This window comes from Drosophila innubila, assembly GCF_004354385.1.
Source record: "Drosophila innubila isolate TH190305 chromosome 2R unlocalized genomic scaffold, UK_Dinn_1.0 1_C_2R, whole genome shotgun sequence".
Lineage (NCBI taxonomy): Eukaryota > Metazoa > Arthropoda > Insecta > Diptera > Drosophilidae > Drosophila > Drosophila innubila.
In genome coordinates, this window is record NW_022995374.1 from 8145095 (window position 1) to 8159528 (window position 14434).

General features: G+C 34.9%; 2 protein-coding genes across 2 annotated transcripts in view; one reads left to right on the forward strand and one right to left on the reverse strand.

Annotated features, from left to right (window-relative positions):
* The window catches only part of LOC117782952 (exostosin-1), a 68506-nt gene extending 62466 nt beyond the window's left edge, over nt 1-6040 (forward strand). Inside the window, exons 6-10 of the mRNA XM_034620071.1 lie at nt 2916-3019; nt 3181-3331; nt 4176-4502; nt 4572-4888; nt 5069-6040. Of these exons, the coding sequence (XP_034475962.1) occupies nt 2916-3019; nt 3181-3331; nt 4176-4502; nt 4572-4888; nt 5069-5177 (1008 nt within the window). The 3' untranslated portion in view covers nt 5178-6040. The remainder of the gene's footprint in view (nt 1-2915; nt 3020-3180; nt 3332-4175; nt 4503-4571; nt 4889-5068) is intronic.
* A 3239-nt stretch (nt 6041-9279) lies between these two features.
* LOC117783874 (cathepsin L-like) lies at nt 9280-10434 on the reverse strand. The gene has a single exon (XM_034621430.1). The coding sequence runs from the start codon at nt 10417-10419 to the stop codon at nt 9391-9393; it is 1029 nt and encodes a 342-aa protein (XP_034477321.1). The 5' UTR covers nt 10420-10434; the 3' UTR covers nt 9280-9390.
* Between the last annotated feature and the right edge of the window lie 4000 nt (nt 10435-14434).

A 14434-nucleotide genomic window follows, 5' to 3' on the forward strand; every position in this document is an offset into this window, starting at 1 on the left:
AAAAACTCGATGCGGCTTTAAGTCAATTAAAGCACTTTGTTAGCCAATTAAAATGGCACACCAACATTTACTGGTCTCTGACCTATCCCCAGGGATGGAGCCTAAACCAGCGCGTATATGCACGTTGCATAATTGAATCATAGACAAAAACAAGTCGACTCGACTGAGAAGAGAAGAGGCAAGACGAGTCGAGTTGGGTTGAATTAGTTTGAGTTGAGCTGCGTTCGCTCTTTGTTAGTTGTTCGCTCGCTCTTAGCCGCTCTCAATTATGCTGCAACGTCAACAGCAGCAAGATTGACTTAATTATGTCAGAAACACAGACCTGCACACACAAAAACACACACATGCACACATGCATGCATTCATGCACAAACATAAATATACACCCCCACACACACACACACTCGACTTGAAAAGGTAAATAAACACGCGCGTTGCATATTTTCAGACATTCATATCGCGTTGTAGCTTAAATACGTCAAGCAACGAGACATAACTTGAATAAAATAGAAAGAGAAGAAGAGAGTGAAAGAGATAGTTGAAAAAGTAGTAAAGAAATTATAATTACTAAATAAAGCAGTCACTTGAGACATGCATAGAAGTCCAACTTCCACTTCAATACATACATATGTACTATATGTATAGTTAAGACATAATAGATGCTGTAGCCGAAAGTTCACTAAACTTAAGATGCTTATATAGTTCAAAGCATTTACTTATAAAACAAATAAATATTTTATTAGAAATACAAATTAGTAAATTAACTCTATATTCAAGCAAAATAAGTTATGTGATTAAATGTTAAGAATGCACTTTATAAGAGTGATTGCAATCTAAAATCTAGATATTAGATTATCATGTTAAATTGCCTTTTAAGTAAATAATGATTTCGTAAACCGGTTCTGAACCGAACTTCGTAGAACTGGTTCGGTTCAGGCTCTTACGCGGATCATGAACTAGTTGAAGTTATTTACTTTGCGAATAAGAACCTAAACGAAAATATTTACATAAATTGTATGGTTTTCTAATATTACGCAAAGATTTGAAACTTTGGATTAAAATAAGTCATATTTAAATTTTCAAATAAATTTAAACTATCATCAATATTAGATTGCTTAAAAAAAATTAAATAAGTCTAAAATATAGAAAAAACCGTATAACAATAAAAATATTTTTTTTTTTTTATAAAATTGAACCAAGGTTCGAACCCAAACCTTGGGTATATAAACAAATTCGTGAACCCAGCCGATATCTTGCTCTATGGTTCGAACCGCCGAACCGAATCTTTAACAAAATGTTGGAGGTTTGCAGCCTTGGTTTTAACTAAATGTAATACATATCATATTGAAAGTGGAATCATATTATAAGTGCTGTATTTGTCAGTTAATTACATAAGCTGATGAAAAGTTGCATTGAATGCATACAAATGGACAAACGGTCAAATGCATAGTACATATAGTGGGTAATCTCTATTCTGAGCAGGTGATATTTCTATTGCCGCACAAACTCGCAATTTAAATGAAGCTTTTCTTCCGTTGAAATGTTTTAGCCGCATTTTCCTCGGCGCACACAAAAGCGCGTGCCAGAAAAACGCGATGAGCTGAGTCCGTTGTTGTTGGCAGCATTTTCCAACTGCATTTCCTACTCGACATTGAGGCGCACGTCGCACGTCGCACTCGTAACTTGCTGTTAGTCCGAGTCGGGACTTGCAATTATAACGGCATGTGCCTAACCTGACTACTGACTGTACAAACAGACGAAAGGATGTTGAAGCTCGCACTCTCTCTAACTATCTTGCTATCTCATCTCTATGCGGTTTATGTGTATAACTAATTTTGCATGGCATACTTTTAGGCATACATACATAATTCTCACTTTCAGCGACAAATTAACGGGCGTTAATGACACGCCTTGCTACTAGGCATGCAACACACACACACACACACATATACACATATATATATTCCCCAGCTGCTTTGTCTAGCACTTGTGGTACATATTTAGTGGGCAAGAGGAAGTGAGGAGAGGCAACTTTCTGTCCGCAACGGAAGCTGTGGCCAGCTATCCACGCGTTGCTTGGTTCCATTCGCAGCAGTGTTGCCAACTTTGGATAAGCGAAAAAGCTATTTTTTTAAGCCGGAAAAAAACTATATTTTCCAACAAAAAACTCGAAAAAAATAACTGATGTTTCTCCCATGATAATCAAGCATAAACTATAAATCTCTAAAAACTGTGATTGTGCCTGAAACCAACTTAAATTGCTCTGAAATGTCTATACAGTTTTTGAGCAATTGAAAAAACTTTAAATTGTTTGAATAAAATCAAATTCAAAACCAAGTTAATGCATAAAACACCTTTTAAATAAAGTAATTCTTATTTTTGAAATTGGAAATACATTTGTGGAGTCTATTTGTAAAACTATGAAAATACAAACATTTCTGAAATTTAATCTCTGACATTTTAGAAACAATTTAAAAAAAATGCAAAATTTCCAAGGCCAATTGTTTTAGATACATTACCGCTACTGAGATTTTAATAAATAGACAGAGTTGACGTGAAAAATGCTGTTCTGGCAACACTGATTTGGAGGTTTCCCGCCAGCTGCGTCAAGCGGAAAATTAGGCAACAGCTTGGCGGCCTTTGAATTTATGTACATAAAATCCCACTGACAGAGGGACTGACAGTCGGACTGACAGACGGACAAACCGACAGACAGTCGGACAGACAGACTGACAGTTTAAGCGGCTGACGTCGAGTACCATTGAAAAGGCAATTTGGCCAGCAATTGAAGTGTAGAGCCGTTCATTAAGCAATCAATTGGCAATCGGCTTGCCACTTGAGTTCTTCTGGCCATTAAACAGCATTTTGATTTTCTTGCTTTCATGTCTCACGTTTCTCCTATCTCTGTTTTACAGATCATTCGCGAACGACTTCCCGATTATCCAGTACGAAGCAGCCTCGTTTGGAATACAGCACCAGGCGCTCTACTAACATTGCCCACATTTGCCGATAGTTCTAGGTAAGATTTATGCACTCCTTCTCTCTGTGTTGCCAATAATAAACAGTTGCGATTCAAGGCGACTCGAGGCGATTGAAGGCGGCTAATTAAATTTACATTGCAAGGCATTTTGGGTCGCAGTCAAGTGTTTCGCCATTAACCTAATTGCCTGGCCATTTCAGATTTATGCCCTTTCAACTGAATGCGATGGGTGTGGAGCCACGTCACAACTACACGGCCGTTATCTATGTGCAAATTGGCGCCGCTTTAGGCCCCAATGCGGCGCTTTACAAACTAGTCAGGACCATAACGAAGAGCCAATTTGTGGATAGAGTGAGTATTGCAATTGCAATTGCTATCGTGCAATTGTGCATGTTAACTGACATCTAATAGGATAGGATATTCTCTAAAGAAGCTCTGAAATGGAATTGCCCAAATCAACTGAATCTTAATGTCATCGATTATCGATTAATTTAGCAATTGCAATTGTACTTTTTGCTTATCATCTAGGATAAATATTGGGGTATTTCTGAACACTTTAAAATAAGATTTTTATTATATTTCGTCAAATCTTGATTTGTTTTTCTTTTTCCACACTACTTAGATTAATCTTAATCTGCCTCAGAGGTAATTTTTTAATGCAATTTAGTGTCAACTAGATTTTGTTTTTTTGTTAGATTTTTCTTATTTTTGCTAATCGACGTGACCAAAAATACCCCAATTCTCTGAGACAGCGCAAGTATCATTAAGGATGAGATTGCCCAAATTAATCGACTGGTGACATTGATTTTCGATTAATTTTGCAATAGCAAGAGGTCAATAAATAATGTTACTGACGATTATATCATTATGAAGAAAAACTTAACTGTTTAATTATAGTATTATACTGCTTATAGAAATACTTCTTGAGACTAACATACAAAAAATAATCTTTTTTTTGGATGGAAAGTTTTAATATAAAATATAACTGTGGATTTGCTCAATTGTATTACCTACCTGACATTAGGTTGACTATTATTAAAAAAAGATACTAATGAAGAGGGGTTTACCTAAAATTTATTGATTCTTAATGAAAAAGAAAATCTAATAATTTCTTATTCTTCCCTGCTTCGCCCTCTCTCTCTCTCTCTCTCTCTCTCTCTCTCTCTCTCTCCATCTCTCACTCTCTCTCTCTTAGATACTCGTCTTATGGGCCGCCGATCGACCGCTGCCGCTGAAGAAACGCTGGCCACCCACATTCCACATACCGCTGCATGTCATCGCCTTGGGTGGCAGTTCCCGTGCTGTGGCATCGCCCACGGGACAAACAGGAGCGGAGGCGCGACCAAGTATCTCTCAGCGATTTCTACCCTACGAGGAGATACAAACGGATGCGGTGCTCTCGTTAGATGAGGATGCCATACTCAATACGGATGAACTGGATTTTGCCTACACGGTCTGGCGTGACTTTCCAGAGCGCATTGTGGGCTATCCAGCGAGAGCACATTTCTGGGATGATTCCAAGGTGAGAAGTAAATTAATTATAGACAGAAGAGAGTGACTAATCGAATTATTTTTTTTTTTTAAATTGTAGAATGCCTGGGGCTATACGTCCAAGTGGACGAACTACTATTCAATTGTGCTGACGGGTGCGGCGTTTTACCACCGTTATTACAACTACTTGTACACCAATTGGCTGTCGTTGCTGCTATTAAAGACTGTACAGCAGTCCTCCAACTGCGAGGATATCCTAATGAACCTGCTGGTTTCGCATGTGACCAGAAAACCGCCGATTAAAGTGACACAGCGCAAGGGTTACAAGGACCGGGAGACGGGTCGATCGCCCTGGAATGATCCCGATCATTTCATCCAGCGACAAAGCTGTCTCAACACATTCGCAGCGGTCTTTGGGTAAGTTTAACAAAAGAACAACTATTGATAACCTTGTCATTTAGAGCTGTTCTGAACTTTAAAGATTTTGTAATTAGAGTTTAAAAGAGTTCTAAGTAATTAAAATGAAATAATCCGTTTCAGTATACCAATGTACTTATATGTTTTATCTTTTCTTTTTCTATATATATTTATTTATAGCTACATGCCGCTCATACGTTCCAATTTGCGCATGGATCCCATGTTATATCGTGATCCCGTATCGAATTTGCGCAAAAAGTATCGCCAAATTGAATTGGTTGGCAGCTAGCGTTATGTGCAAATTGGCAATAGCTACAAACGTTAAGAGTACTGAGACTCCAACCCCTCCCCAATCCTTACACGCACACAACACAACACACACACACACAGACACTTCATAAACTGCTGTTTATTGACGCTGCTAAGCGCCGCAAACTATGTTAATTATTATTAGTAGCAAAAATTAGTTAGGATTTATAAAACGTATATATAAATTTATGTATATGCATGTAACTAAATAGCATTCAGCGTTGCAATTATATATATATATAGAAATTATATATGTATTTATAACACACGCATATGTACGACAGATTTGTATATGTAAATAGGAAAAGTTACGAAAAATATGAAAAATAATAACTCTGATTAGCCTTAGTTAAGTTACGCTCCCGCGGGAATGCCATTTTTTGCTAATTTCAAATTAGCCCTGCAAATTTTCTATATATCTATATATATATATACGATATATATATATATATATAAACATAAGTAGATGATTTTGTACTGTGTAAAAGCGACGCGTTTAATTTTTTGTATGTGTAAATGTTTTGTATGTTTGCTAAATGTAATTGTAATTGTAATTGTTGTAACTCTCTGATATGGATATGGATATGGATATGTATAGATAGTTAGTGTTATTTCCGATGTATGTATCTTTAGAAATTTTTATGTTGAACTATTGATGGCAATTTGTTTAGGCTTAAGCTTGCAAACATATTCCTTATTAATAATTACAAAAGAAAAATGAAAAATATGAAAAACAATGAAAACTGTGGCCATTAAGTCGCATTAAGAATACAGCGACAACTGATAAACAACAACTCATTAGCCATGATTTAATGTGCACAAAAAAAAAACAAACAAAAAAACACAATTAACAATATAAATATCTTAATTTTATGCGGATTTGTATATATGTTTAAGCAATTATTTACTATTTTCTTGATTATTTTTGACATACTCCTTTACATATGAAATGTGCAATTTCCATTTTACAGATCCCTAGTGTATTTCCATGCAGATTTATAAAAGATGTAAAATCGACTTTAGCTTTAGCTTTTAATGCGGCCATTTAACATAGCAACCGATTATCAATTATATAAATATTATTATAAATATGCAATTCAGTTAGTTATACGCTCGCATATCAAAGGCATACATATGAGGGTTTTCTTACCCGCTTTTTTTATTTTATTATTTAAAATTGTAGTATAATTTACGTAAATATACCAATATATATTTTTACAAAAATATACAATGAGAATACAAAAATAACATTTGTTTCATTTTATTGGCAAATTTGGTTTATTAAAATATTTTTATTGTTTATTTTTTTTTTACACGTGTGCAGGGCAATAAGAGTAGAAACACACACAGACACAGAGGACAAATGAGAGGAAAAAGAACACAGAATACGTAAAAGTAAAATGTAGCAAAATGCAATAAAGTTTAGCCTGAACATATCAATTGAGTTTGCTGGCAACGTTTGTACCGCAAAAAAATCTAAAAAATGAGCATAGAAATATCAATATCAATACGTGATGAAGTATCAATGTGGAACGTTGCCTCAACTCTTGACTGCCAAGCAAATTATTTAGCATTTAGCATTTATCATTGCAAATGCTTATCAGTTATAGTACATATACAAATACAAAACACAAATGCAATATGCTAAATACTCGTACGTGTGTGTATGTAAATTGTAGCTGACAAACGAACAGATAGACAGACAAACAGACAGACAGACAGACAGACAGACACACAATGCAATGAATGCGCCCTATCAGGCATCAGCATGCACATAAATCAAATATTTGAAACATTTTGCTGCGTTTACTGCTAAATAATAATCAAAAATTCCAGGCTGAGGACATGTATACACACAAAGATTACACACACACACATAATAATACATACATGTATCCATACAAGCACATATTTCTATTCAGAAAACAAATCAAGAAACTTTTGTACAGTGCGTTTACTTTTTGTATCTGGGTGTAAAATATTTGTATTATACTCGTATTTTGTATTTAACACAAAACAGAAACAGACAATGTCTCTTTTTATACATATTTAACAAGGAAAACAAGAAAACCAAACTATATTGAAACTGACCAAAATAAACAATTTAATTACACACAAGAACAACAACAAAAAGCACACAAATCTGAAAGAAATTCATAAATACAAAACATTTCGCCTGTCCCCCAACACTTAATGAATACTTATTAAATAATATTACATACGCAGCTATAAAATGTTAATCAAAAATATGGCAAAAGATTAACAAAACTAAATTAAAGGAGAATAAAATAATATAAATGTTGTGATACGATTGATACATATAGTACTCGTATAAATACTCGTATACTTATTCGAATGACGTATATTCAGTTTCCATTCATTTTATTTGACTGTTGGGAAATGCATGTATTTTCAATTTATTACATTTGCATTTTAAAGATAATTGAGCATAATCAATTATTCTGCCACATTTAACACATGAGGGTCACACACTTTCATATACAAACACGACTGGAAAAAAGCATTTCAATTTTTATCTCCATTTTCTTTCTCCTTTTTCCACTGTCCCAACCCCTATATGCATATTTATGTACAGAAATTGAATCAGTTCTGGATTGAAAAGAATGCAAAAAAAGAAATGAAATGACATTTAAAAATAAACATTCTTACATTAATGGACATGTGAATAGGTACAGTTACAGAGCTTATAGCTCACGCAATTGAAAAGAGAATTGACAATTCGACAGCAACAAAAAACAATGTCACAGCAATATAAGCTAAACTGCTTTATTCGATATTTTTATTGAATACATTTAATTATTTTTTTTTTTTATTTTACTGAATGAATAAATGTGAATATCTTCGTCCATCAAAAGGGCTAAGAATCAGACAATAACAATAACTGAAAGTTAAAATCCAAAATAAACCGCCCTTCCAATTATAATGTTTTTTAAACTGTTAGATAATTGGCCTGATTTTATGTTTAATTAGTGACTAATAACTTTCCCCCTTGATGTCCATTTGTACCTATTCACTTGACCATCTATTTCATTCCCAACGCAATCCATTTGTGTCACTTTTACAATTTGATTTAATTACATTTTTTGTAATTTTCTATAGACACAAACGAGACAGCAGTTTGAGGTGTCCAAATATCAAATGGACGAAATGCAAATTTAAATGTATGCAAAAATGAACTTTTGGATTGTATATATGGACACTTTTAATAAGTTAAGCTGCTATTATATAATAATTACTCGTAACTTAAATGTGCTTAAACTATTGCAAAGTAAAGATTGTTAAAGCTTAAGGCAAAAGCAATGGGCGACACAGAGACAGAGTCAAAACACATAAACTACATGTAAATTACATAAATGAAAATTTCATTCTAGTAAACATAAATATATTAATAATAATATTGATGAATAAATATTATATTATTGAATAGCAGCTCGCGCCGCAACAGCAAAAATAATAATAATAAAAAAAAAACAACAAATGTGATTTTTAAATAAAAATTAAATGAGACGAAAATTAACGATATCTTTAATTTTCACATACTTACGTGTACTTGACTCGTACATCAACTCGCCATTAGGCAGCTAATGTAGTTTCTATTAACACACCCAGGAAAATGAGAGCATCAAGTCGACACCTTGGAAAAAGTTTGCTCAACGAATTAGCAAAGTTTTTACCCAAGTACAAGGAATGTGCCATGTCTCTGCCCTCAAAATGCGTCGCACTCTTGCAACCGAAAAATGGTTTTCCAACCAGCTCTGAGTTTCCAGACAGACAAACGCATGTACTCTTATATGAAGAAGAGGAAGCAAACACATGAAACTTTTACCTGACAATTTCTGCACCTGCAAATTAATAAATTTCATGGTTGCCACTGCGACGCTTGGTGAAAGAGACGCCGCTTAAAAGCGGGCAATGAAATTTCGTGGTTATTGCACAATTTTGTGCCGAAATTGTTGGGAACGTGTGAATGATGTTCTCATATTTGGTAAGTGACATCTAATTATGCATCATTTGAGTGATATTTAAGTGCCAACGAAGTGTATAAAAATAGATGATTTGAGTTAATTTCATTTATGGAGTCTGACAAGACTCACTTTTATTATAATGTTAAAAAACTTTGTTACATTAATACACTGGTAACATTTTTAGATTTCTTGAAGAAATACCTTTTTTTAGTGTTTAATAATGGGATAATAAGCCCTACTGGCAATGCCACAAATATTATTCCTATTGCGCGCTATTTTCATGTAACCCTTCTCTCCCCAGGAAGTGCCCAGAGAAGTTTTCAGTAGCCAATAGTCACCACAATTTTCGCAAGTTCCATAACCGACAATAAGAACCGAAACGTCTGGGGACTTGCTGCACTTTGGGTTGTGGAATACGCCCTTCTTATAGAACCTAAAGGCATCACGGGAGATTACGGCGACAACTGGACCCTTGGCGACATTGTGAACCAAGGCCCTCTCGTTGCCAGGAGAACTCTGGTAGTACTTGTTAATCTTCGCACCGATGAGTTTCTTATTGAAGCGGCATTTACCAGCTAAACCTCGATAAGGATACGATGCCTCAGTCTGGATGCCACCTTTTTTCTTAATGCACTTCAGCGCATTCATTGTCTTCTTGTGCTTTGTGCGACAACAGTCAACCAAATTCTGTTTTGATAAGGTTACCAACTTTCCAGTTGCCACAAACTGTCTGCTCTCGACGACACCGGCTACCGCAAAGGCCCACGAGGTGTTGAAGTGACCCTGATTCAGCACTGGAGTAACAGCACCGATTGTCCTCCAATCTACGGTATGATCACGTAGATCGTTTTCAAAATCGGTATCCTCCTCCTCTGTAAGGTCATCATTGAAATCAAACTCGGTGTCGTCTTCAATTGAATCAAAGTCATCCTCTGCATCCATCACACTGCCAGCAAACAGGCTATCGAACTCCTCATCAAACAAATCCGTAAATTGATTGACACCCATCTTGTAGCTCTCTTCACCAGATGCAAATCGTTCATTGTGCTCGTCAATAATCCTCTTGTTATTCAGGAACATCAACATATGGCGATGATCCTCCTTATCATCATAGTTCTTATTGAATTCCATTTTAAATGACTCCCATTCCGCTGCTTGGACATCGGCAAATGTTATCCTGGCCTGGGCATAAGCCAGCATGCCCAGGAGCGCCAACAACAAGATCTTTGCATTCATTTCGCACAAAAACACAACTGCTGAATGTACATTGAAAGAGTTCGACTTATATACCCAATAGAGTACAATAGAGTCAGAGTCAGATCTTTAAATAGCTATACTCGTTTAGCTCTACCCGCAGATATTTAACGTTTATTTTAAACAACACCAGCACACAATGGATTCAATGACCACTAGGCTAAACTAAGCAATTTATTTAGTTCCAGTGGTTTTATTGCTTATCCAATTGGTTTATGTTATGTATTGTTTTCCGATTTTAACAAAATTTGATTTCGAAATATTAAATGCTCGTAAATTTAGAACTAATAAATAAAATGTTCACCCACATCCACCTGCATCATAATGGTGCTATGGGTACAATCAGGAATATTTCTAATTTTAGGTTGCATGATATTCATCATAAAAGTATATAAACTCTAAAAAAGTACCACAAAATAAACTAATATAAGAAAATATATGTGGTTTTTAAGTATCGATAGTATTTAAATACTCGATATTCGGCGGTTTATAAAGTCCCTGATTACGAATTTGCAGTCAATTTTAAAAATTCAAAATGACGGATCCAATATGGCGGATTCTTTTTGTAAAAATCGGATTTTTATGTAACTCGTTACAATTTTAAGAATTTTAAAAATTAAAAATGGTGGAGGGGTATGTTACGCCTCACTCATTTGGTAAGGAATTAGTCAGGCATTATCCTTTCTATGTTTAACTTCCCGTCCCACATGTGTATCAGCTAGAACATTATCGTTATGGGCACACAGGCGACCTCTGGCGGTCACTCCTGTGCGCCTGGTTGCAGGCTCTGACATTGTCAAGGACGAAGTGTGGCGCTTATGCATATGTTTATTTCTAGTTTTTGGTTTTTTGTCGGTTGCAGAATGTGAGAGTGAGAGAAGATGTGAGAAGAAAGAGAGAGAATCGCTGTATGCAGCAGCTTAACAAAAGAGCTGAAAAAACTGATTCATGTACTCCATTCCCTGCTCTCTACTTGCCCCTTTTTTTCTCGCCTCTTTGCAAAAGCAACCAAAGTGCGGGGCTAAAAGCGGCCAATGCGTCGCTTATGTTTTTTTTGTTCTTTTCAACTAAAATTGTTCGCATTAATTAGAAAGTGCGCGTGTAAAACATGAAGTATACGCCCCGTCAGCCGCACTCTCTCCTCCATGCTACATGCCCCTTTGCAACGAATAGGATGGTTGAGTGCAAGTCGTGTGGTAAGTTGCATAAACAAAATGCCTGCCACATTGTTAGTCTACAACGCCGTTAAATTAGGCTTAAGGCAGCAACAACAACAGGAACAACATTAGCAAATGCAACTACAAATACTTTGAGAATTATTTTGTTAAATATTTTTGCACAAATTGTTTGCTCTGTTGTTGTTCTTGCTAATTACATAATTATATTACGTCATGTTGTTGCACAAAGTTTGTTGCAAGCACTGATTGTTGTTGGCTTTGTTGTTTTTATCGTATCTGCGGCAGAGTTTGGCATTTTCAGATAGAAATATTTTCCCCATAGGCGTTTTGCACACAACTAATTAATTCCGCAATTATGTGATGAATGCTTGCAGTTTAATATAATTATGAAAAGTTATCTATAAACAAGAATTTTGCGCATACATGCAGTTAAATTTCCAAATTGAAGCATTCGATAATTTTGCTAACATTAGAATTATTATGATAATTAATTGTATGATAACAAATAAATTGCCGATATCACATAATTTACTATAAAAATGAATAAGGATGGACAGATTATAATTTAAATCTTATCTGAAATACGTCAAACCTACACACTGGGTATCTTTTACTATAGTTGAGCACTCCTGATTAGAGCATACCCGTTTTCATTAGAGAGTTGTTTCGAATTATTCATCAATTTTATGTGAGATCTATGAAAAACTTCAAAAGCCACATTTAACAAGCAACTCGGTTTAGTTTTAATAATGTTATACCCAGGGGAATCATTAGTTTCAACAATGTTGTGGAAACTATTCTTCAGAAAACCTGTGATTGACAAATAGTACACAGTAAATGTTTATAAATGTAAGTGTTAAGGACACATGTAGGTCCACAGGCTGTTCTATCAAATTCCTAACTTTTATGAACAGCAGCCACAACTTTAATTGTTTCAAAGTGTTGACAAATTGTTAGCCAAGCCCCAAACTAAGAATTTGTCTGTGTAATATCCAAAAATGCACAAAATATTTTCACTTTAGTGCGTTGCAAATATGCAAAAAAAAAAATTTATATATCAAATAAAATAATACAAAAAGAAAAAAAACAAATGCCAGTAAAATTTCATGCCATGCATTGTTGAAAAATATGAAATAAAATTGAATTACGAGCATATACAAGCTCAGTCAGATGCCAAGCATCCAGGCAACGAAGCATCCCCTGACCCCTCTAACCCCTGTCTACCCCAACCACCTACTTGAGAGCAAATAATGCCTCGACAAGGACAAACGAAACTTTCAAGCATTTTATAGTCGCAGCACATAATCGAAACAGCAACAATGTCTGCAACAATAATAACAACAGTAATAAGAGCCAACAATTGGCTTTTATTGGAGTGAAATTTAATAAAGAAGTTTTCAATATGCTCTGGAAATATGTAAACAATAAACTAGGTTCAAAATCATAGACGAATTCATTAGGCAAAAGTTTTTTAGAGCCATGACTGAAGCCATATTCAACCTGTATTATTTGTTGTATATGCTGCTCACATACCCATAAACTGTAAAAAAAAAAGGTGATATTAGACTAGCTGAGGAGAATTTACTTAGACATAATATATTAACAGAGCAATGACATAGGAAATATAAGTGGTACCTGGAACCAGGATACTTTCAGTAAATTACGATTAAAAACTCTAGATTAGGAGGTACATTGAATATCCACTTTGGACTTTACTAGCGATTCTGCTCATTAAAAATTTTAGGATATATTTGGGATACCAATAATAATTAATAAACAGTTTTAAAAGTGCGTACAATTTAGTACTTTATACAAAAAATCTTATAATATCTCAAAAATATTATACATATATATATTATAAAATGAAGAAGAATCTAACCGGAGACTTTATCGTACTTAGGGTATTTCCTAGTCAAACAATCTCTCAGTTGACAGTTTTCAGTTTTCTTTGCTTTCAGTTGTCATGTTTGTTATTGTAGTTCAACTGCCAAAATTGCTCAATTGCAGCTACGAATATTTGCATTGGTTTTGGCCAACAATTTTTCCGTTTTGTATTTGCAATAAATGTTTTAAGTGTTTGCCAAACTTTGTGGAAAACGGTTTGATGACGAATTTATTGAACATTTTGGGAGGTCAAAGCTAAATGTCAAAACAATATGCGACATGCGATCAACAGCTTGACTCGACAACGAAATGGCCAAAAGTCAAATGAACAATTTTGAGAGCTTAATTTGTTTGGGCCTACTTTTTGAGCGTTGGCCACGTCTCACCCATTTGTGGTAGACAAACTGTTTAGATTAAAGATAAATATGAAGGCTTACCTTTGTAAAACCTTTATTATTTCTATAATTAAACATTGAATTAACATAGTTGAAGGTTTGATACCATATTTTGTCATTCCTAGAGTGTTTGCAAAGCTTCCAATGAAACCCGCACAAACGTTACTTATATACACACACACACACACACTCATATTACTCATTTGGCCATTGACCAAACTAGGCCGTCAATGCAATTTGTAATAATCGATGCTTGACTCTGTGAACTTACGTTTGCATTGCACAGGCATAAACTGATTAAGTTACTAAAACAGAGCGAGAGAGAGGAAGACAATGGCAATTTAAATGCCTATTTTGTAGCTACATAATTAACCGAAAATATAGCACAATCTGCTCTCTCTTCTCATGCAAAATAACGTTGTAAACTAATTAAAATGCGTAAATGTGCGTGTGAGAGTGAGAGAGCAGGAGTGTGAGTGGGAGTACGAATAGGAGTACGAGTAACTATGACAACACAGATGTTAATTATGAGCATTGCTC

What these genes read in the sequence shown, in the direction of transcription:
- LOC117783874 (XM_034621430.1), bottom strand. Translation starts at nt 10,419, where the DNA reads ATGAATGCAAAGATCTTGTTGTTGGCGCTCCTGGGCATGCTGGCTTAT.